Raw genomic sequence first — 22,186 nt, forward strand, 5'->3', positions numbered from 1 at the left:
ATTTTTGGAAATTTGAGGGAAATCTGGGGGAGAACTGTGGGGAAATGACCGTAGTGGGGTAAAGTGGGAGGAGAACAGAGAGAATGGGGAATAATGGGGGGAAATGGGGATAAAGGGGGAAAATGGGGGGAAATTGGGAGATAGCGCGGGAAAATGGGACGTAGTGGGCTAAAACTGGGAATAATGAGGGAAAATTGTGTGAAAATTTGTAATAAAACTGAAGGAAAATAGGAGAAATTGTGGAGAAAGGGAAGAAAATTGGGTAGAATGGGGGGATTTGGAGAGAATGGGAAAAATTGGGAGAAAGGAGGGGAAACAGGATATTATATAAACAGGAAACGTTGGGTATTTTGGATAACGGGGGAAACTGGGGATAACGGGATAAAATAGGGGGAAATTTGGGATAATGGGGTAAAATAGAGGGAAAGTGGGAATTATGGGGTAAAATAGGGCAATAATGGGGTAAAATGGGGGAAACTGGGGATAACGGGGTAAAATAGGGAAAAACTGGGGATAGAATAGGGGGAAACTCAGGATAATGGGATCAAATGGAAATTTTAAGGAAAAAGGGGGTTATTTTAAGGAAAATGGGGGAAAATTTGTGATAACGGGGGCAAACAGAGGCCACATCTCATCATTTATTCACAGCTTATTAAAGATTAATTAATTCTTTATTAGCAATTCATCAGCTCCAGGCGAGGGGGGGGTCCCCCAGTACCCCCCTTGCCCCTCACCCGCTTGGATTCGATTTATTTTGGTTTATTACCAGCGCTGCCTTGAGTTACCGAAGCGAAGCCTTTGGGGGGCTTTGGGGAGGGGTCCCGTGGGACCCCCCCACCTTATTTTGGGGCGTCTTTTAAGGTTTTTCCAGGAGGCCATCGGCGGCAGGGGGGGTCCCCACGTCCTGGTAGGTGGGCTGGACCCCCCGGGAAATGTCCTCGTACATGGAGCACTCGTCCAGGTTCAGCCCCTGCCAGGGGAAATTGGGGTGGGGGGGTTGGTTAGGGGCTGAAGGACCCCCCTAATCCCCCCCTTTTTCTGGGGGGCTTCACCAAGCCCCTTTTCTGGGGGGAGGGGTCTCCCCCCAAGGTCACCTCATAAAGGTTTTCCTCCTCCAAGGAGATTTTCTTGGGCTGGAGGAGCCGCTCGTTGGCCCAGCGCTTCTGGGATGGGGGAAAAAGGGGGATACAGGGGGGATTTGGGGGATACCTGAGGGGATTTGGGGGATACAGGGGGGATTTGGGGGATACAGGGGGAGTTTGGGGGGAAAAAAGGGGGATACAGGGGGGGTTTGGGGGATACCCGAGGGGATTTGGGGGATACCTGGGGGGAATTTGGGGGGAAAGAAGTGGTACAGGAGGGATTTGGGTGGTACCTTGGGGGGATTGGGGAGGAATTGAGGGGGATTTGGGGTCCTGGGGGGAAAAAAGTGGGTACAGGGAGGGTTTGGGGGATACCTGGGGGGAATTGAGGGGGATTTGGGGTGCTGGGAGTTAACTGGGGGTCTCCAGGGGGGAAAAAAGGGGTATGGGGGGTTTGGGGGATACCCTGGGGGAATTTGGGGGTCCCGGGGGGCACTGGGGGTCTCCAGGGGGCAGTTAGGGGTGGCAGGGGGCGTTTAGGGGTATCTGCACGGGGATTTGGGGGTGCCAGCAGGAACTGGGGCTGTCGGGACCGAGCCCTCAGGGAGACCAGGGCCGGAATTAGTGTCGGGGGTCGCGGCCGCCCCCTCCTCACCCTGAAGAGCAGCAGCAGCCCCGGCCCCGCCGCGCACAGCAGCAGCAGCACCCCCTGCGCCGTCAGGATCCTGTTCTTGGTGGCGTCGCCCAGCTCCAGCAACGGCACCGGCACCTCCTCTGCCGCACCAGGTGAGTCAGCCCGGCCCCAAAAGCGCCCCCAACCCCCCAGAAACGCCCCCAGACTCACCCAGCACCCTGACGAAGGTGCCGCAGGACTGCGCGGCCGCCTGGCCCCGCCACACCCGGCAGAAGTAGAGCCCGCTGTGGTTGTGCCGCAGGTGCGGGAAGCTCAGCCGGGACACACCTGGGCGCTCCTGGCTCACCTGGCGGCCGCTGCCCTCGGCCGGCACCTCCCGCGGCCAGGTGCAGCTCCAGCTGTGGCCCAGCTGGCGCCGGGGGCACACCTGCAGCCAGGTGACGTTGGCGTCCTCGGGCTCGTAGTGGCACTCGATGGACAGGGACGAGCCCAGGGGCCCCGAGCAGGACGGGGGTCCCGGCTGCACGCGGACCCCTCCCCACGAGCCGCAGATGGGGCTGGGGTCGGGGCTGGTGGGCACCGAGAGAGGGGTGGGCGATTCCGAGTGAGGGGGCACGGCCGAGGGGGGCCAGTGGGGAGGGGTCTCGCCATGGGAACCTGGGGGGATAATGGGGAGGGGGTCATTGGGGTCTGGGGGGTCATTGATGGGTCATTGGGGAGGGGTCTGGCCATGGGAACCTAGGGGCATAATGGGGGGGGGTTATTGGGGAGGGGTCTGGGGGGTCATTGACGGGGGGGGTCTGGCCTTGGGAACCTGGGGGATAATAGGGGGGGTTATTGGGGAGGGGGCTGGGGGGTCAGTGGGAATCCTCTGTGGGTGGGGGTCTCGCCCAGGACCCCCTCAGGTGCCCCCAGGACCCCCCCAGCCCCCCTGGCCCTTCCCCTCCAGTTTCAGTTCCCGTTGGGCACCGGAAGCTGCGGGGGGGGGTCCCAGGGGAGACCCCGGCCCAGGTGGGTGGGTGGGGAACACCCTGAGACCCCAGACCCCAACCCGGTGACCCCGGAAGTGAGATCCTTGGCATCCCCAAGACCCCAGACCCCAACCCGGTGACCCCGGAAGTGAGATCCTTGGCATCCCCAAGACCCCAGACCCAAACTGAGACCCCAGACCCAAACCCGGTGACCCCGGAAGTGCGATCCTTGGCATCCCCAAGACCCCAGACCCAAACTGAGACCCCAGACCCAAACCCGGTGACCCCGGAAGTGCGATCCTTGGCATCCCCAAGACCCCAGACCCAAACTGAGACCCCAGACCCAAACCCGGTGACCCCGGAAGTGCGATCCTTGGCATCCCCAAGACCCCAGACCCAAACTGAGACCCCAGACCCAAACTGAGATCACAGAAGTGAAATCCTTGGCATCCCCAAGACCCCAGACCCAAACTGCGACCCCAGACCCAAACCCGGTGACCCCGGAAGTGCGATCCTTGGCATCCCCAAGACCCCAGACCCAAACCTGGTGACCCCAGAAGTGAAATCCTTGGCATCCCCAAGACCCCAGACCCAAACTGAGACCCCAAACCCTGAGACCCCGGAAATCCTGAAACACCCAGGCCCAAATGCAGAGGCCCCGGAAGTGAGATCCTCAGGAGACCCCAGCCCCAAATCCATTACCCAGCCCCCCCCAGTGATACCTGGGAGGAAGAGAAGGAGGCTGAGGATGAGGAGGGGGCTCGGGACCCCCAGTTTTGGGGGAGCCCCCCGGGTTTGGGGAGCGGCCGCCATCGGCTGCGTGCGCCCGGGCCCGGCAGGAGATTCGCCCCAGTGCCCCGGGGGGAGGAGGGAAATGGGGGGAAACCGCCCCAAAAATCCCCTGAGACCCCGCCCCAAAATCCCCTGAGACCCTGCCCCGAACTCACTGGGGGTCCCCAAAATCCCGAGACCCTGCCCCAAAATACCCTGGGATTTCAGGGGCTTGGGTCTGGGGGTTTCAGGGTTTGGGGTCTCAGGAATTGGGTCTGGGGGGTCTCACAGTTTGGGTCTGGGGGTTTCAGGGGCTTGGGTCTGGGGGTTTCAGGGTTTGGGGTTTCAGGGGCCCTGGGGTGTCAGGGTTTGGGTCTGGGGGTCACATCCTGTGAAAAAACGCAAATCACTTATTTTTAAAACTTTAAATAACAATAATCTGTACAATTTGAATTTGGACAATGTGGGGAGGTTGGGGGGCTCCGAGGGTCACCCGTGGGGGGCAGTTTGGGGGTCCCGGGGGGGGGGTCCCGGGGGGGTCCCCTCGGTCCCTCCCCGCCCTTCCTGCAGGAAGCCCCGGCGGCATCGGGCACCGCCTCCATGCGCTCTGCCCGCCCCAAATACCCCAAAATAACCCCAAAATAACCCCAAAATACCCCCGGGACCGCCTCCATGCGCTCTGCCCGCCCCAAGTACCCCCAAATAACCCTAAAATAACCCCAAAATACCCCCGGGACCGCCTCCATGCGCTCTGCCCGCCCCAAGTACCCCCAAATAACCCCAAAATACCCCCGGGACCGCCTCCATGCGCTCTGCCCGCCCCAAATACCCCAAAATAACCCCAAAATACCCCCGGGACCGCCTTCATCCATTCTGCCCGCCCCAAAACCTCCAAAATACCCCAAAATAACCCCAAAACTTCTCAAAATACCCCAAAACTCCCCAAACTCCTCCCCCAACCCTCCCGGCCCCCCCAAAAAAACCCAAAACGCCCCCAAAAACCCCAAACTCCTCCCCCAACCTCCCCGGCCCCAAAAAAAACCCCAAACCCGCCCCAAACCCCCCAAACTCCTCCCCCAAGCCCTTCGCCCCTCCCCCGGCCCCGCCCCCCGCCCCTCCCCCCCATTTCCTGCTTCCCTTCTCGAGCGCGGAACCAGGTACGGGGGGGGGGGGGGGGAATGGGCGGGGGTCCGCGGCCACCCCCGAACCCCCCCGGCCCCCCCGACCCCTCCCCAAATTCCCCCCGGCCCCCTCCGGACCCTCCCCAATTCCCCCCGTGCCCCTCCCCCACCCCAGAGGCGTTTCTGGGGGGGTCCGCCCTGGCCCCCCCGCCCCGCCCCGCTCGCAGTGAGGCTCTTTGGGGCGACCCCTCCCCAAAACCGCGCGGGGGGGGGGGGGGCAGAGAAACCCCCCTGAGACCCCTCCCCAAACCCTGAAACCCCTCCCCAAAAGTTACGACCGCTCCCCAAAAGTTGCGAACTCCCCCCAAATTCTGAGACCCCTCCCCAAAACCGCGACCCCTTCCCAAAATCGCACGGAGGGGGCGGGGAAACCCCCCTGAGACCCCCTCCCCAAATTCTGAGACCCCTTCCTAAAAGTCGCGACCCCTCCCCAAAACCGCGCGGGGGGGAGCGGGGAAACCCCCCGGAGACCCCTCCCCAAATCCTGAGACCCCTCCCCAAATTCCCCGCAGGATGGAGCCGGAGGAGGGGGCCAATGGGGTGAGCGGCGCCCCCCAAGCCCGGGGGTCCTGAGAGCCCCCAGACCCCACCCCGGGGGTTCTGGGGGTCATGGGGGTCTGGGGGGGTCTCAGGGTCGGGGGTCCTGGGGGTGTCCCGGGGATTCTGGGTGGTCTTGGGGGTTCTGGGGTCTCGGGACTGGGGCGTCCTGGGGGGTCCCAGGGGTCTGGGGGTGTCCCGGGGGTCTGGGGGCGCCTGGAGCTCTGGGGGTCCCGGGAGTCTGGGGGGGTCTCAGGACTGGGGGGTTTGAGGGTCTCAGGGGTCTGGGGGTCTCGGGGTCGGGGGTCCTGGGGGTGTCCCGGGGATCTGGGGGTGCCTGGAGGGTCTGGGGGTCTCAGGACTGGGGGGTCTGGAGGGTCTCAGGTTTCTGGGGGGGTCCTGGGGGTGTCCCGGGGGGTTGGGGGTCTCGGGGGTCCTGGGGGAGGTCTGGGGGGTCCCGGGGGTGTCCCGGGCAATCTGTGCCCCCCCCCCCCCCCAAACTCCCCCCAAATCGCCCCCAGCCCCCCAGCACCCACCCCCCTCCGCCCATCATCGGCGCCGAGGACGAGGACTTCGAGAACGACATCGAGCCCGTGAGTGCGGGGAGGGGTCCCTGGGGGCTCCCCCAGCCCCCCCCGGCCCTGAGCCCCCTCCCCAAACTCCCGCAGACCCCCGAGGAGGAGCAGAGCAGCCCCTTCCAGAGCCTGGAGCAGCTGCGGCAGCACCCGCTGGCCCTGGCGGCCTTCCTGCAGCACTGCGTGCTCCAGTTCGACTCCTGCCCCGTGGTGAGGGCGGCGGGGGGCGCGCCGACCCCGAGACCCCCGACCCAAATTATGGGGGGGCTCACCAGGGTGGGGGGGCTCACCAGGGTGGGGGGCTCAGGGTAACCTCTGCTCCCCACTCCCTGCCAGCAGGGGCTGGAGCTGGGGGAAAATTGGGGAGGGGGCTGGGGTGTTTGGAGTGTATTTTGGGGAGGGGTCTCCCCATTTTGCCCCCTCCCCAGCTCTGTTACCTGCACGTGGACATGCTGAGGAGGATGAACCCCAAGGAGGGCCGGAAGCAATTCCTGGAGTTCTGCCACCTGTTCCTGGACAAGGCCGGGGTGAGAGACCCCTCCCCAAATTCACAGAGACCCCGCCCCACCTCAGCAACGACCCCCAAAATCCTGACACCCCCTCCCCAAATTCTCTGACAGCTCCTGAGGGTGCCCATCCCACACCACGTCCAGTTCGAGCTGGGTGAGTGAGACCCCCGAGCCCCACCCCAATTGGTGGGACCCCCGACCCCCTCCCCTAATTGAGGAGGGGTCTCTCTGTTGCCCCCTCCCCAGAGCGCACCCGCCCGGAGCTGCTCCCCGAGGACGCCCAGCGCCGCTTCCTGCAGGACGTGCAGAGCCACCAGGAGCCCGAGGTCATCAGGCAGCTCCAGGACTTCCGGTGAGACCCCTCCCCGATTTGGGTCTGGGGGCTTCATTTGGGTCTGGGGGCTCCGTCTGGGCCATGGGTCTGGGGTCCCAGGACGTGCAGAGCTCCCAGGAACCCGAGGTGCAGAAGCGGCTGCAGGACTTCGGTGAGACCCCCAAATTGGCGAGAGGGCTCCATTTGGGTCTGGGGTCCCAGGTCCAAGCATTTGGTGGGGATGACCCCGGGCGAGCTGGAGCGGGGTCACCCCCAAGGATGGGTCTGGGGGCTCTGTTTGGGCTCTGTTTGTATTTGGGTCTGGGGTCGCAGGTCCAAGCGCCTCATGGGGATGACCCCGGGCGAGCCGGAGCTGGCGGAGCTGGAGCGGAGCCGGGCCCGGGACCCCGCGGGGGCCGCGAACGCGGAGCGGCTGCTGGCAGAGAGAGTGCTGGGCAGGCTGGAGGAGATGCAGTGAGTGGGGAGGGGGCTGCGACCCCGGGAGACCCCCCCCAAATTCCCCAAAGCCCCCGGGACCCCCCAGTCCCAGCTGGAGGAGATGCAGTAAATGGGGAGGGGGCTGCACCCCGGCAGAGGCAGCTGGCGGAGAGAGTGCTGGGCAGGCTGGAGGAGATGCAGTGAGTGGGGAGGGGGCTGCGCCCATGGGAGACCCCCCCCATATTCCCCAAAGCCCCCGGGACCCCCCAGAGGGGATGCAGTAAATGGGGAGGGGGCTGCGCCCATGGGAGACCCCCCCAAACCCCTGAGACCCCCGGGACCCTCCATAGGAGGAGATGCAGTGAGTGGGGAGGGGGCTGCGCCCACCCGGGACCCCCCCGGAAGAATCCGCGGGTAACGATTGCCCAAATCTGCGGGATTTCCCCCCAAAATCGGCTCCGGAAATCCGCGGGACAGCCCGGAGCAGAGGGAACGCCCACAAGGCTGAGGGAACGCCCCTAAATTTGCATAGTCCCGCCCCAAAGCCCTGCGTGACTTCCTAAACAATATGAAAAACCGAAATTTCTGTAAAAAACTCAAATTTCTGCTTAAAAACCCCTAAATTTCTGTAAAAACCCCACATTTCTGTAAAAAATCCCAAAACTTCTGTAAAAAAAAACCCAAACTCCTGTTAAAAAACCCAAATCCCAGCGAAAAACCCCAAGTTCCTGTATAAAACCTCAAATTCCTGTAAGAAACCTCAAATTTCCTAGAAAAAAACCCAAATCCTTTTGAGCCCCCCCTAAATTCCTGTTAAAAAACCCAATTTTGGGGTCTCGGGTGGGATTTTGGGGTCTCAGGTGGGAATTTGGGGGGTTTCATGTGGGATTTCGGGGTCTCACCCTCCTCTTCCTCCCCAGCCTCACCATCTCATCCGACGAGGAGAAAAGGTGAGGAGGGGGCTCCTGACCCTCGAATCCCCCTAAAATCTCCCAAATCCTCCACCAAAACCCCCCCAAGCCCCCCTGAATCCTTCTTAAAATCCCCCCAAATCTCCTCAAAACCCTCCCCAAACTTCCCGAAATTTCCCCAAATCCCCCCTAAATCCCCTCGAAATTTCCCGAATTCACCCCTAAATCCCCCCAAATCCTCCCAAAATGCCCCCAAATTCCCCCAAAATTCCCCAAATCTCCCCCAAAACCCCCCAAATCCTCCCCAAATCCCTTCGTATCTCCTCAAAATGCCTCAAAATCTCCCCAAAATTCCCCCCAAATCTCCTGAAACCTCCCCAAAATGCCCCAAATTCCCCCAATCCCGCCCCCAGCTCCCAAATCTTCGGCGCCATCGTCTCCTACATGAAATTCCTGGGGCTGCGCACCAAGGGCGGCGACGGCAAAAAACCCAAATCCAACTTTTTCCGAAAAAAGGTGAGTGAGACCCCTCCCCAAAATACCCCAAAACCCCCCAAAAATCCCCCAAAATCCCCCCCCAAAATCCCCCAAAATCCCTCCCCAAAACCCCCGAAAAATCCCCCCCCAAAATCCCCCCAAAATCCCCTCCAACCCAAACCCATTTTTTTGCCCCAAAAAGCTGAGACCCCTCCTCAAAATCCCCCAATTCCCCCAGACCCTCGCAGACCCCTCCCCAATTCCTCCCAAGCCCCCAGACCCCAAAATCCCCCAAATCCCCCCAAAATCCCCCAAAACCCAAATCCAACTTTTCCCACAAAACTGTGAGACCCCTCCCCAATTCCCCCAGACCCTCGCAGACCCCTCCCCAATTCCTCCCAAGCCCCCAGACCCCAAATCCCCCCAAAACCCAAATCCAACTTTTCCCACAAAACTGTGAGACCCCTCCCCAGTTCCCCCAAGTCCCCAGACCCCAAAATCCTCCAAATCTCCCCCAAATCCCCCCAAAATCCCCCAAAACCCAAATCCAACTTTTCCCACAAAACTGTGAGACCCCTCCCCAGTTCCCCCCAAGCCCCCAGACCCCCCCGGGCCCCTGCAGACCCCTCCCCATTTCGCGCAGATCTCGGGCAAGGACCCCCAGGGCAAGGCCCGGAGGGGCTTCAGCCTGGCGGGGGCGGCGCTCTGGGGGCGCGAGCCCCACGGTGAGTGCGGGGCTGGGGGAGACCCCTCCCCAAATTACCCCGGCCGGGGGCTGCGGGCCCTCCCCACCCTGCAGGACCCCCCCGAGGGCTCCCGCTCTGGGGACCCCTCCCCAATTTTTGTTTTGTAGGGGCGGAGGTCAGGCCGAGCAAAGGAGGAGAGGGGGAAGGTACCGGAGACCCCCACCCAAATTAATCCCCCCTGGAGACCCCCACCCAAATTAATCCCCCCTGGAGACCCCCACCCAAATTAACACACCCCGGAGACCCCCATCCAGATTATCCACCATGAGACCCCCACCCAAATTAATCCACCCTGGAGACCCCCACCCAAATTAACACACCCCGGAGACCCCCATCCAGATTATCCACCATGAGACCCCCACCCAGATTATCCACCATGAGACCCCCACCCAAGTTAATCCATGAGACCCTCACCCGAATTAACACACCCCGGAGACCCCCACACAAATTATAGCAAAGAGACCCCCACCCAAATTAACACACCCCAGAGACCCCCACCCAAATTATCCACCCTGAGACCCCCACCCAAATGATCCCCCCCACCCCATTTATCCATCCTGGGACCCCCACCCAAATTACCCCCCTGACCCAAATAATCCCCCACGAGACCCCCCACCCCATTTATACCCCTATAATGAGACCCCTACTCAAATCATCGCCCCCCACTCCATTTTGGGTCTGGGGTCTCTCCCTGACCCCTCCTTTCCCCCCCAGGCGAGAAGCCCCCTCCCCACCCCGAGCGCAGGGGGGGGGGTCCCCGGGGGGGCTCCGAGGGGGGGGCGGGGGTCTCTCCCCGGGACCCCCCCCCAGGCGGGGACGGCGCCGAGGCCGAGCCAGGTGAGGAGGGGGCTTTGGGGGGGGGCGGGGCTCATTGTGCAGCCCCCTCCCCTAAATCTGCCCCTCTCCCCTCCCCCAGCAGCGTCAGAGCCCCTGGGACCCCCGGAATTGGGGGAACCCCCCCCGGACCCCCCCGCGGGAGAGCAGCGCCCCCCAGAGGAGGGCGGGGAGAGCGACAGGTGGGTGAGACCCCTCCCCAAATTAGCCCTGAGTGCTGAGACCCCTCCCCAAATTAGCCCTGAGTGCTGAGACCCCTCCCCAAATTAACCCTGGGTGCTTTTTGGGACCCGGGACCCCTCCCCAAATTAATCCTGAGTGCTTCTGGGAGCTGGGACCCCTCCCCAAACTAACCCTGAGTGCTGGGACCCCTCCCCAAATTAACCCTGGGTGCTGGGACCCCTCCCCACATTAACCCTGGATGCTGGGACCCCTCCCCAAATTAACCCTGAGTGCTGAAACCCCTCCCCACATTAACCCTGGATGTTGGGACCCCTCCCCAAATTACCCTGGGTGCTTTTTGGGACCTGAGACCCCTCCCCACATTAACCCTGGATGCTGGGACCCCTCCCCACATTAACCCTGGATGCCTTTTGGGACCCGGGACCCCTCCCCAGATTAATTCTCTCCCCAGACGGCCTCAGGTTGGTGACCCCTCCCCCAAATTAACCCTTGCATGACCCCGGGGGGGGCTCGGCGCTGACCCCCCCCCCACCCAAATCCACCAGCTAAGTACCCCCCCTCCCCCCGTGGAGACCCCTCCCCAAAAATCACTGACCAACACCCTCCCCCCTTTTCTCTCGCACGCCCCCTCCCCAATTTGTGTCCGTCCTGGTGACCCCCCCCTCCCCGGTGTTTTTTGGCTTTTTTGGCTTTTTTTTGTCTGCTTTTGGCTGGTTTTGGGGTATTTTGGGGGGTACTTTTGGGGTGGTTTTCCCTGTTTTTTCCTGGTTTTGGGGTGATTCTGGCTGTTTTTGGGGCTGTATTTGGTTGGTTTTTGCCCATTTTTGCCCATTTTGGGGGTGTTTTTGGGGTGCTTTTTCCCATTTTTGCCCATTCTTTCCCATTTTTCCCCATTTTTGCCCACTTTTTTCCCATTTTTGCCTGCTTTTTCCCATTTTTGCCTGTTTTTTCCCATTTTTGCCCGTTTTTTGCCCGTTTTCTGGCCCCCCAGGCTCCCTGGGCGCTTGGGGCGCTCCGAGAGCCTCCGGGCCCCCCCCGAGCGGCGCCGCTCCCAAAAATCGGGGGGGGGGGTCCTGGCTGCCCCTCCCCCCCACCCGCTCCCGCAGCAACGCCGACCTCCAGGGACCCCCCCCCACGTAGGTGCCCCCGATCTGGGGGAAAAAACGGCAGGATTGGAAAAAAAAATGGGTTTGGGGAGAAAATGTGGGATTTTGGGGATTTCTGGGGGGGGGGACTGGGCGTCTCCTCAGGACCCCCTCCCCATTTTGGTGTCCAGCCTGGAGCGGGGGAGCGGCCCCCAGGATCAGGGTGAGACCCCTCCCCAGTTTGTGATTTTGGGGATGCCTGTCCCTGCAGTAGATCCTTGGGGATTTTGGGGGATTTTGGGGGATTTTGGCGATTCTGGGGGTGTCCTGGGGGGGTCCGGGCGTTTCCTCAGGCCCCCCTCCCCTCTCTGGTGTCCAGCCTGGAGCCGGGGGGGCCCGGGGGGGGCGACCCCCCGCCCTTTCTGCCTCGGCAGCCTGAGGAGGTTGTGCCGCGCCTGGAGCCGGAGCTGGAGCAGGAGCCGCCGGCCTGGCGGGAGCTCGCGGCCCCCGAGGCGCTGCTCAGGCTGCCCCAGCGCGAGGTGCGGCGCCAGGAGGTCATCAACGGTGAGGAGAGGCCTGAGAGCGACCCCAAAAACTGATCCGGGGCCCCCGAGAACCCCAAATCCCCAAAAACGGCCCCAGAAACTGATCCGGGGCCCCCGAAAACCCCAAATCCCCAAAAACTGCCCCGAAAACTGATCCGGGACCCCCGAGAACCCCAAATCCCCAAAAACTGCCCCAAAAACTGATCCGGGGCCCCCGAAAACCCCAAATCCCCAAAAACTGCCCCAAAAACTGATCCGGGGCCCCCGAAAACCCCAAATCCCCAAAAACTGCCCCAAAAACTGATCCGGGGCCCCCAAAAACCCCCCCGGGACACCCAAAACTGCCCCAGACACCCCTGCAATCTCTGAAACCCCCCAAATCCCCTCCCCAATGCCCCAGGAGGTCATCAACGGTGAGGAAAACCCCGAAATCTACCCCAAAAACTGATCCGGGACCCCAGAAAACCCCAAATCCCCCAAAACTGCCCCAAAAACTGACCCAGGACCCCCCAAATCCCCGGATTTCACCCAGATTTGCCCAAAACGCCCTTTTCCAGAGCTGTTCCTGACGGAGCACGCCCCAAATTCCCCAAATCCCCCGGATTTCACCCGGATTTGCCCAAAACGCCCTTTTCCAGAGCTGTTCCTGACGGAGCACGCCCCAAACCCCCCAAATCCCCCGGATTTCACCCAGATTTGCCCAAAACGCCCTTTTCCAGAGCTGTTCCTGACGGAGCACGCCCCAAACCCCCCAAATCCCCGGATTTCACCCGGATTTGCCCAAAACGCCCTTTTCCAGAGCTGTTCCTGACGGAGCACGCCCCAAACCCCCCAAATTCCCCAGATTTCACCCAGATTTGCCCAAAACGCCCTTTTCCAGAGCTGTTCCTGACGGAGCACGCCCACGTGCGCATGCTGAGGGTGCTCCTGGAGGTTTTCTTCCAGCCCATGCTGCGCGAGGGATTTTTCGACGAGCAGGAGCTCAACAACATCTTCCCCAGCCTGGAGGACCTGGTGGAGGTGCACAGTGAGTTTTGGGGCAAATTTGGGCCTTTTTGGGGTTCCTTTTCAGGGGATTGTCTTGTGGGATTTGCAGGGAAAAAAATTGGCTGCACAGTTTGTAAAATTGTATATATATTATGTGGATATATATATATATATGTGTGTATATATATATATATATATATATACAAATATGTATATAATTTTTGTATAAATATGTTTCACAATACAGTAATATTTATAATTATAATTATAAATGTAATTAAATAGTATATAGCTATTTATATACTATAAGAATTAATAACTATATATTTATATATTTACATACATTTATATATTATGATATTGAAATATAATTTATATATAAATATATATTAATGTATATTAAATAGATTGAAATTATAATTACTATATATTAATATCTACTAAGTAGATCAAAATTAAACTTTATAAAGTATTAATATAGTACATATTAAAGTTAAACAAATTTAATCTATTGTTACTTATTTACATACATACATATGTATATATACATATGTATATATACATATATATATATACATATATATATATATATATATATATAAAATTTTTTTAAATTTTTATATTTTATATTATTGGGGTTTTTCCAAGCATAACTTTGGGCTTTTTTTGGTTTTTTGGGGTTTTTTTTTTGTTTTTTTTCCAAGCATAACTTAGGGGTTTTTTCTGGTTTTTGTGTGGGTTTTTTTTTTTTTGGTTTTTTTTTCCCAAGCATAACTTTGGGCTTTTTTTGGTCTTTTGGTGTATTTTGGGTTTGTTTTTTTTAACCCCTTCTCTCCCACCCCAGCCGTGTTCCTGGACAGCCTCAAGAAGCGTCGGGAGGAGAGCGGATTCATCATCCCCGAAATTGGGGACGTGCTGCTGGCCAGGGTGGGTCTGGGGGCTTCGGGGGGTCATTGGGGATCCTGGGGGGTCCCTAAAGGGGTCTGGGGGCTCCATCATCCCCGAAATTGGGGACGTGCTGCTGGCCAGGGTGGGTCTGGGGGCTTCAGGGGGCCCCTAAATGGGTCTGGGGGCTTCGGGGGGTCCTGGGTGCCCCCAGTGACCTCGGGGTGGGGGTTTCTGATGGGAGTTTTGGGGGTCTCACCGAGGTTCTGGGGTCTCCCCATATCCCCCCATTTTGAGGGCACCGAGGGCAGCTGGTTCCAGACGATCTCGGGGGGATCTCATTGAGGTTTTGGGGGTCTGACCGATCCCCTGGGGGTCCCCCTGAGGTTTTGGGGGTCTCACCGATCCCCTGGGGGTCCTCCCGAGGTTCTGGGGTCCCCCCATGTCCCCCCCAGTTCGAGGGCACCGAGGGCAGCTGGTTCCAGACGATCTCGGGGGGGTCCCCCCGAGGTTTTGGTGTCCCCCAATGATCTGGGGAGGGGTCTGAGCCGAGGTTTTGGGGGTCCCTTTGTCCCCCCCAGTTCGAGGGCACCGAGGGCAGCTGGTTCCAGAAGATCTCGGCGCGGTTCTGCAGCCGCCAGAGCTTCGCCCTGGAGCAGCTCAAGGCCAAGCAGAGGAAGGACGCCAGGTTCAGCCAGTTCGTCCAGGTAAAACCCCCCAAAACCACCCCAAAACCACCCCAAAAACACCCCAGAAACCCCCCAAAAACACCATCTGGGCCCCCAAACCGCGCCTGCCCCCAGGAGGCCGAGAGCCGGCCGCGGTGCCGGCGGCTGCAGCTCAAGGACATCATCCCCACGGAGATGCAGCGCCTCACCAAGTACCCTCTGCTGCTGCTCAGCATCACCAAATGCACCGGTGAGGGCTCCCCAAAAACCCCCCCGGGCCCCATCCTGACCCCCCCGGAGGTGGTTTTGGGGTGTGTCAGGGGGGTTTTTTGGGTTTTTTGGGTTTTTGGGAGGTTTTTTTGGGAAGGTTTGAGTGGGTTTGAGGTGTTTTGGGTTCCCTGGGGTGTTTGGGGTGAGGAAAGGGGGAGTTGGCAGGGGGTGGGGGGGGCACCAAAAACTGGGGAGGGTTAAGGAAACGGGGGGGGGGGGGTCTGCAGGTGCGGGGGTGCAAAAAAAGGGGAGGGACTGAAGGGGAAGGGGGCGGGGCAAGGAGAGGGAATTTGGGGAGGGGGTTTTTAGGGCGATGTGGGGCCACCCCCAGACGCGGCGGCCGAGCGCGCCAAGGTGGAGCAGGCGGCTGAGTGCTGCCGCCAGATCCTCAACCACGTCAACCAGGAGGTCCGGGACATGGAGAACCTCATGGTAGGACCCCCCCCGGCACCCCCAAAATCTCCCAAATTCGCCCCAAAATTCCCCCCCGGGACGCCTCGTTCATCCGCGCATGTAACGCCGTCATTCACCAGCAGAGGGCGCCAAAAAACCGCGAAAATTCCCACTGGGGCCCCCAAAATCTCCCAAATTCCCCCCAATTTCTCCCAAACCTCTTGGGATCCCCGAAATCCCCCTGGGGACCCCCAGAACCCCCTGGGACCCCCAAAGTCCCCCCAAACCCCCCTTTGCCCCCGCAGAAGCTCAAGGATTACCAGCGCCGCCTGGACCTCTCCAGCCTGAAGCAGAGCACTGACCCCCTCCTGAGCGAGTTCAAGGTGGGGAGGGGGGCACAGGACCCCCACATGCCCGGGCTGGACCCTGCCCCATTCACCCCCACCCTCCTGAACCCCCCCAGTCCCCAGAATCCCCCAAATTCTCCCCCCAGAACAGCGACATCACCAAATGCACCCTGCCTCACGAGGGGCCCTAAAACCCCCACAAACCCACCCAAAAATCCCCCCCAAAAAAAACCCAAAACCCCCAAAACCTCCCAAAACTCCCCCGAATGCCCTCCCAGACCACAGCAAATCCCCAAAACCCCTAAAACCTCCCCAAAATCCCCCAAAACCTGCAGAACACTGACATCATCACCAAGTGTACCCTGGTCTATGAGGGGCCCCTTTCCCCCAGCTTCCCCCCAAAAAACCCCCAAGAACACCCCAAAACCCACACAAATTCCCTTCAAACCCCCCCAAATCCCGTCCCTGACCCCAGCAAACCCCCAAAAAAACCCCAAATCCCCCAAAACCCCCCAAATCCCTCCCAGAACACCAACATCACCAAGCGCACCCCGCTGCACCAGGGACCCCCACAAATGTCTGCAAACCCACTCAAAATCCCGCCAAAAACCCCACAAAAAAAACCCCAAAGAAACCCCCAAAAACTGCAAAACCCAAAACCCCAAAATTCCCCCCGAATCCCCAGAACACCGACATCACCAAGCGCACCCTGGTGCACGAGGGTCCCCTCACCTGGCGCGTCACCCGCGACAAATCCGTGGGTGAGCACAAACTCGGGGCGCCTTAGCACCCCCCAAAAACCCCCCCAAAAAACCCCAAAATCGGCCCGGGCGGGTGCCCCCACCCCCTCACGGACCCCCCCCGGGGTTTTGGGGTGCGCAGAGGTGCAGGTGCTGCTGCTGGACGATCTGCTGGTGCTGCTGCAGCGGCAGGAGGAGCGGCTGCTGCTGCGCTGCCACAGCCGCGCCCTGGCGCCCGCCGGCCCCGAGGGCAAGCAGATGCTGAGCCCGGTGATCCGGCTGCGCTCGGCCATGACCCGCGAGGTGGCCACGGGTATGTCCCGTTTTGGGGCGGTTTGGGACGATTTTGGGTCAGTTTGGGTCAGTTTGGGACAGTTTGGGGTCAGTTTGGGTCAGTTTGGGACAGTTTGGGGTCAGTTTGGGTCAGTTTGGGTGGGTTTGTGATGCTGAGCCCGGTGATCCGGCTGCGCTCGGCCATGACCCGCGAGGTGGCCACGGGTATGGGCAGTTTGGGGTGGTTTGGGTCAGTTTGGGACAGTTTGGGGCAGTTTGGGTGGGTTTGGGGCAGTTTGGGGGAGTTTGGGCAGTTTGGGGTCAGTTTGGGTCAGTTTGGGTGGGTTTGTGGTGCTGAGCCCAGGGATCCGGCTGCGCTCGGCCATGACCCGCGAGGTGGCCACGGGTATGTCCAGTTTTGGGGCAGTTTGAGCCGATTTTGGGTCAGTTTGGGGATGTACGTGCTCAGTTTGGGTCAGTTTAGGGTGGTTTGGGGCAGTTTGGGGGAGTTTTGGGTCAGTTTGGGTGGGTTTGTGATGCTGAGCCCGGGGATCCGGCTGCGCTCGGCCATGACCCGCGAGGTGGCCACAGGTGGGGAGGGGAGACTCATTCTGGGGGAGTTTGGGTCATTTTGGGGGAGTTTGGGTCATTTTGGGGTGTTCAGGTCCGTTTGGGTCGGTTTTGGGTGAGTTTGGGTCGGTTTTGGGTGAGTTTGGGTCGGTTTTGGGTGTGTTTGGGTCAGTTTGGGGTGTTCAGGTCAGTTTTGGGCCAGTTTGGGTCAGTTTGGGGTGTTCAGGTCGGTTTGGGTCAGTTTGGGATGTTCAGGTCAGTTTGGGTGGGTTTGGGTCATTTTGGGGGAGTTTGAGTCGGTGTTGGGTGCGTTTGGCTCAGTTTTGGGCCAGTTTGGGTCAGTTTGGGGTGTTCAGGTTGGTTTGGGTGGTTTTGGGTCATTTTGGGGGAGTTTGGGTCGGTTTTGGGTGCGTTTGGGTCAGTTTTGGGCCAGTTTGGGTCATTCCGGGGTGTTCAGGTCAGGTTTGGGTCGGTTTTGGGTGGGTTTGGGTCGGTTTTGGGCCAGTTTGGGTCATTTTGGGTGCGTTTGGGTGCGTTTGGGATGCTGAGCCCCCCAATTTCCCCCCCAGACCACAAAGCTTTCTACGTCATCGTCAGCTGGGAGAACGGGGCCCAGATCTACGAGCTGGTGGCACAGAGCAGCCAGGACAGGAAAATGTGAGGAGGGGGCTCTGGGGGGGATTTTGGGGGGTTTTGGGGGGTCCTGGGTGGATTTTGGGAGGTTTTGGGGGGTTCTGGAGGGGCCCAGATCTCTGAGCTGGTGGCCCAGAGCAGCCAGGACAGGAAAATGTGAGGAGGGGGCTCTGGGGGGGGGTCCTGGAGGGAAATTTGGGGGAGTTTCGAGGAGTTTTTGGGAGTTTTCAGGGATTTTGTGGGGTTTTGGGGAATTTTGGGGGCATTTCAGGGGGGTTTGGGGGTCCTGGGGGTGTTTTTGGGGGGTCCTGGTTGGGTTTTTGGGGGTCTTAGAGGGGATTTTGGGGCTCAGGGGGTGTTTGGGGGTTCCAGTTTTTTTGGGGGGGTTTTTGGGGGTCCTGGGTTGTTTTTTTGGGGGGATTTTGGGGCTGTGTTGGGGTTTTCGGGCGGGCGCTCAGACTCAGGGTTGTTTTGGGGGATTTTGGGGTTTTTGGGGTGCTGATTTTTGGTTTTGCCCCCCCCCCCAGCTGGTGCAGCATCATCAGCGACACCGCGGGGTCCCTGAAGCTCCCGGGGTCCCACCGGGCCAAGGGGGCCCGGGCAGGGGGGGGGCCACGGACCCCAGCCCCCCCTCGAGTGAGTACTGACCCAAAAACACCTGAAATCACCCCAAAAATACCCCAAAAATACACCCATGAACCCCCAAAACCTACCCACGGACCCCAGCCCCCCCTCGAGTGAGTACTGACCCAGAAACACCCGAAATCACCCCAAAAATACCCCAAAAATACACCCATGAACCCCCAAAACCTACCCACGGACCCCAGCCCCCCCTCGAGTGAGTACTGACCCAAAAACACCCGAAATCGCCCCAAAAATACACCCAGCCCCCCCTCCAGTGAGTACTGACCCCAAACACCCCAAATTTACCCCAAAAATACCGCTTGAGCAAAACCCAAAAAATCCCCAAAAAACCCCCAAAAATGCACCCAGAGACCCCCAAAACCCCGCCCAAAATCCCGCCAAAAATCTCCCAAAATCCCCCCAAAACCCACCCAAAATCCACCCAAATCACCCCAAAACCCACCCAGCCCCCCCCCGATCCCCTTGGGGGGATTTTGGGGGGATTTTGGGGATTTTGGGGATTTTGGGGTCTCTGTGCTGACCCCTCCTCTCCCCCCCCCCCCGCAGTTACCGGGACCCCTCTGAAAATGGGGGGGGGGTCCCTGAAGGAGCCGCTGGGCCTGGACGGTGAGGGGGGGCTGGGGGGATTTTGGGGCATTTTGGGGTGATTTTGGGTGTTCTTGGGGGATTTTTGGGGTTATTTTGGGGTGTTTAGGGGGTCCTGGGGGGTTTTTGGGGGTTCCTGGGCTGTTTTGGTTTTGGGGTGGGTTTTTGGGGTGGTTTTAGGTTTTTTTGGGGTGATTTTGGGGTTTTTAGGGCGTCCTGTGGGGTTTTTGAGGTGGGTTTGGGTTTTTGGGGTTTCCCTGGTGGTTTTGGGGTTTTTTTGGGGGTGATTTTTGGGTTGTTTTTTGGGTTGTTTTTGGGTTTTGGGGGTTGTTTTGGGGGTGATTTTGGACTGGTTTTGGGGTGATTTTTGGGTGGTTTTGAGGTTGTTTTGGGGGTGATTTTTGGGGTGGTTTTGGGTTGCTTTGGGATGGTTTTGGGGTGGTTTTGGGGTTATTTTTGGGGTGATTTTGGGCTGGTTTTGGGGTGTTTCTTGGCGTGCTTTGGGGTGTTTTTTGGGGTGATTTCTGGCTATTTTGGGGGGTGATTTTTGGGTTGTTTTGAGATGGTTTTGGGCTGGTTTTGGGGTTGGTTTTGGATTGATTTTGGGCTGGTTTTGGGGTGGTTTTGGGACGGTTTGGGGGTGATTTGGGGGTGACTTTGGGGGTTTTTTGGTTGTTTTGGGGCTGTTTTGGTTCTGGGTTGGTTTTGGGTTATTTCTGGGGTTTTTGGGGTATTTTGGGGGGGGGGGTCTCACTGTGTCCCCCCCCCAGACCGTGACAAGGACGGGGCCGTGGGGTGGTTTTGGGGTGGTTTTGGGTTGTTTTGGGGTGGTTTTGGGGTGGTTTTGGGTTGTTTTGTGGTGATTTTTGGTTGTTTGGGTTTTGGGTTATTTCTGGGGTTTTTGGGGTATTTTGGGGGGGGTCTCACCGTGTCCCCCCCCCCAGACCGTGACAAGGACGGGGCCGTGGAAGGAACCGAATTTGGGGGGGGGTCCCCGCGAGCGGGGGGGGGCTGGGGGGGCTGCCCCGCCCCCCCCGCGGCCTCCCCGAGGGGGGGGGGCTGGCGGCCAATGCCCTGCAGAGAGGTGAGACCCCTCCCCAAATTAACCCCTCCCCAAATTAACCCAAAAACCCCTGAAACACACCCAAAAACCCCTGAATTCCATGGGACCCCTCCAGATTCACCTGAGACCCCTCCCCAAATTAACTGAGAACCCCTGAAACACACCCAGAACCACCCCAATTCACCTGGGACCCCTCCCCAATTTACCTGAGACCCCTCCCCAAATTACCCCAAACCCCCCTGAAACCCACCCAAGCCCCTCAAATCCCCCCCAAATGTCCCCAGATCCCCTCAGAGCCCCCCCAAATCTCCCCAGATCCACCCAGTCCCCCCCCCCTGAAGCCCCCTCCCCATTTTCCAGTCTCGGCGCTGCGGCGGCTGCTGGGGGCGCCCCTGCCCCCCCCCGGGCCGGATTTGGGGGGGGGGTCCTGGCGCGACCCCCCCCGAGCAGGAGCGGAGACACGCGGGGGATGGGGCCGAGAGCGACGGGGACCCCGAGGGCGGCGCCGCAGGTGGGGGGGGCGCCCCAAACTGGGGGGATTTGGGGGGATTTGTGGATTTTGGATGATTTTTGGGGATTTCGGGGGAACTTTGGGGGGGCTTTGGGGCTCAGGGAGATTTTGGGGTGTTTGGGTGATTTTTAGGGTGTTTCAGGGGGGTTGGGGAAGGTTTGGGGGAGGTTTTGGGTTCCCTGGGAGATTTTTGGGGTGTTTGGGGTTTTTGGTGATGTTTGGGGGGGGGGGGCTTGGGGGGGGGCACCAAAATTTGGGGTGGGACACAGGAAATGGGGGGGGCATAGAAGGGGAGTGGCTTAAAGAAAAGTGGGCGGGACAATGCCGGTAAATTGGGGGCGGGTCCAGGTGACGGGCGATGGGGGGGGCGTGTCCTAATCTCCACCTGCGACCCCTCCCCGTTTTTTGTGCCCCTTTAGGGGGGGCCCCCAACGGCCCCTGGGGGTCCCTGCCCAGCGTGGGGGGGGGGTCCCGAGCCCGGCCCCGCCCCCGCGGCCTGGCTGGAGGCGGAGCTTGGAGCGCTCGAGGAGACCCTGAGGGGGCTCAAGGTGAGGGGGGGGAATTTGGGGAGGGGGCGAATTTTGGGGAGGGGTCTCGCATTTGGGGGGGGGGGGTTCCAGGGGGCTGTGAGCCCCTCTAAAACAGATCTGGAGACCCCTCCCCTAATAAGGAGCGGGTCTGGGGGCTGTGTGGGGTTGTGGGGGGGGGGGGGTCTCATGTGAAGCCCCCTCCCCAATTTCCGCCGCCCCCCCCCCAGGAAATGGAGGACCATTACTGGCAGCTCTTCCTGGCCAAGCGCGGCCTCTTCACGTGAGGTGAGGGGTGGGGGGCGCCGCAATTTGGGGAGGGGTCTCCGCTGACCACCCCCGCCCCCCCCCCCCAGGAGGATTCGCGCCCCCCTCCCTCAAATTCGGCGCCGCTGCAGTTCCCGGAGCGGCCACCGGGGGGCGCCAAAAACCCGAAAGATTTTTGGGGAGGGGTCCCCGCGCCCCCGCCCTCCCCCCCCCCCCCTCCATTTATTTTGGGGAGGGGGCGCCCCCCCTTCCCCCCCCAGCGCTGTCGATTCTGTTTTTATAAATTTGTTGCAATTTTATATAAATTTATATTTTTTGGGGGGGTGGGAGTAGGGAAGTTTGGGGGGGAGACCCCTCCCCAGTTTTAACGCTGTACAGGAATTTGGGGAGGGGGCGTCACAAAAAGTGCGCCCGCCCCCCCAATTTGGGCCGAAAACCAAAGAATTCGGGGAAAAAGCCAAATAAACGGATTTTGCTTCTGAAATTTTGGGGTTTTTGGGGATTTTTGGTATTTTTGGGGAGGGGGTGCCACGGCCGGGACCCCCTCCCCCCCCCCCAACCCAGCCCCCCCCCACCGCGCGGAGACCCCTCCCCAAATAAAGCCAGGCCGAGCCAGGGGGTCTTTTATTGCTTGAGCGGCCGCCGGGGGGGCCGCAGGAATTTGGGGAGGGGTCTTTGGGGGGGGGGGGGGGGGGATGGGAAATTCGGGAATTTGGGGAGGGGTCTTTGGGGGGGGGAGGGGCTCGTTCCTCACAACGACACAAGCGGGGGGAGGGGCACAAACAGTATTGCACTTCCGATTTGGGGAGGGGGCGTCAAAAGGGGAGGGGGGGGCGCGGGGGGGGGGGGGGGAGACCCCTCCCCAAATTCAGCGTGGGAAAAAGGAGAGGGGCTTGGGGGGGGAGGGGACGGGGAGAGAGACCCCTCCTCAATTTAGGGTGGAGCCTGGGACCCCTCCCCAATTTAGGGTGGGGTTTGAGACCCCTCCCCAATTAAGGGTGGGCGGGGTTTGGGACCCCTCCCCAATTAA

General features: G+C 60.0%; 2 protein-coding genes across 2 annotated transcripts; one reads left to right on the top strand and one right to left on the bottom strand.

The window, feature by feature from the left end:
• Nucleotides 1-649: 649 nt before the first annotated feature.
• On the bottom strand, nt 650-4,007 carry CD79A (CD79a molecule). The gene is made up of 5 exons (XM_071419216.1): nt 3,410-4,007; nt 1,927-2,373; nt 1,738-1,856; nt 1,095-1,163; nt 650-970 (listed from the first exon to the last, which is right to left on the bottom strand). The coding sequence occupies exons 1-5, from the start codon at nt 3,498-3,500 to the stop codon at nt 857-859; spliced, it is 840 nt and encodes a 279-aa protein (XP_071275317.1). The 5' UTR covers nt 3,501-4,007; the 3' UTR covers nt 650-856.
• A 569-nt stretch (nt 4,008-4,576) lies between these two features.
• On the top strand, nt 4,577-21,640 carry ARHGEF1 (Rho guanine nucleotide exchange factor 1). The gene is given in 35 exon segments (XM_071419215.1): nt 4,577-4,615; nt 5,152-5,179; nt 5,698-5,769; nt 5,845-5,961; nt 6,180-6,278; nt 6,372-6,414; nt 6,507-6,612; nt 6,907-7,047; nt 7,932-7,961; nt 8,336-8,438; nt 9,043-9,124; nt 9,253-9,291; nt 9,860-9,982; nt 10,062-10,161; nt 11,154-11,232; nt 11,234-11,298; nt 11,627-11,811; nt 12,673-12,819; nt 13,624-13,706; nt 14,246-14,371; nt 14,468-14,582; nt 14,934-15,034; nt 15,301-15,378; nt 16,028-16,103; nt 16,225-16,395; nt 17,495-17,582; nt 18,086-18,161; nt 18,163-18,194; nt 18,750-18,771; nt 18,773-18,809; nt 19,733-19,777; nt 19,780-19,872; nt 20,212-20,362; nt 20,782-20,910; nt 21,120-21,640. Coding segments are annotated over 33 exon segments (2,970 nt in total). The 5' UTR covers nt 4,577-4,615; nt 5,152; the 3' UTR covers nt 20,900-20,910; nt 21,120-21,640.
• Nucleotides 21,641-22,186: the final 546 nt, after the last annotated feature.

Source organism: Agelaius tricolor, unplaced genomic scaffold (genome assembly GCF_023055355.1).
Source record: "Agelaius tricolor isolate 1412-34295 unplaced genomic scaffold, bAgeTri1.0.p SCAF_102, whole genome shotgun sequence".
NCBI lineage: Eukaryota > Metazoa > Chordata > Aves > Passeriformes > Icteridae > Agelaius > Agelaius tricolor.

Excerpts from the sequence above, each read along its gene's own strand:
- CD79A (XM_071419216.1), bottom strand. The coding sequence starts at position 3,500 with ATGGCGGCCGCTCCCCAAACCCGGGGGGCTCCCCCAAAACTGGGGGTC. Across the intron at positions 2,374-3,409 it reads CCTCCTTCTCTTCCTCCCAG|GTTCCCATGGCGAGACCCCT; the intron begins GTATCACTGGGG and ends TTATCCCCCCAG. Across the intron at positions 971-1,094 it reads AGGAGGAAAACCTTTATGAG|GGGCTGAACCTGGACGAGTG; the intron begins GTGACCTTGGGG and ends TTCCCCTGGCAG.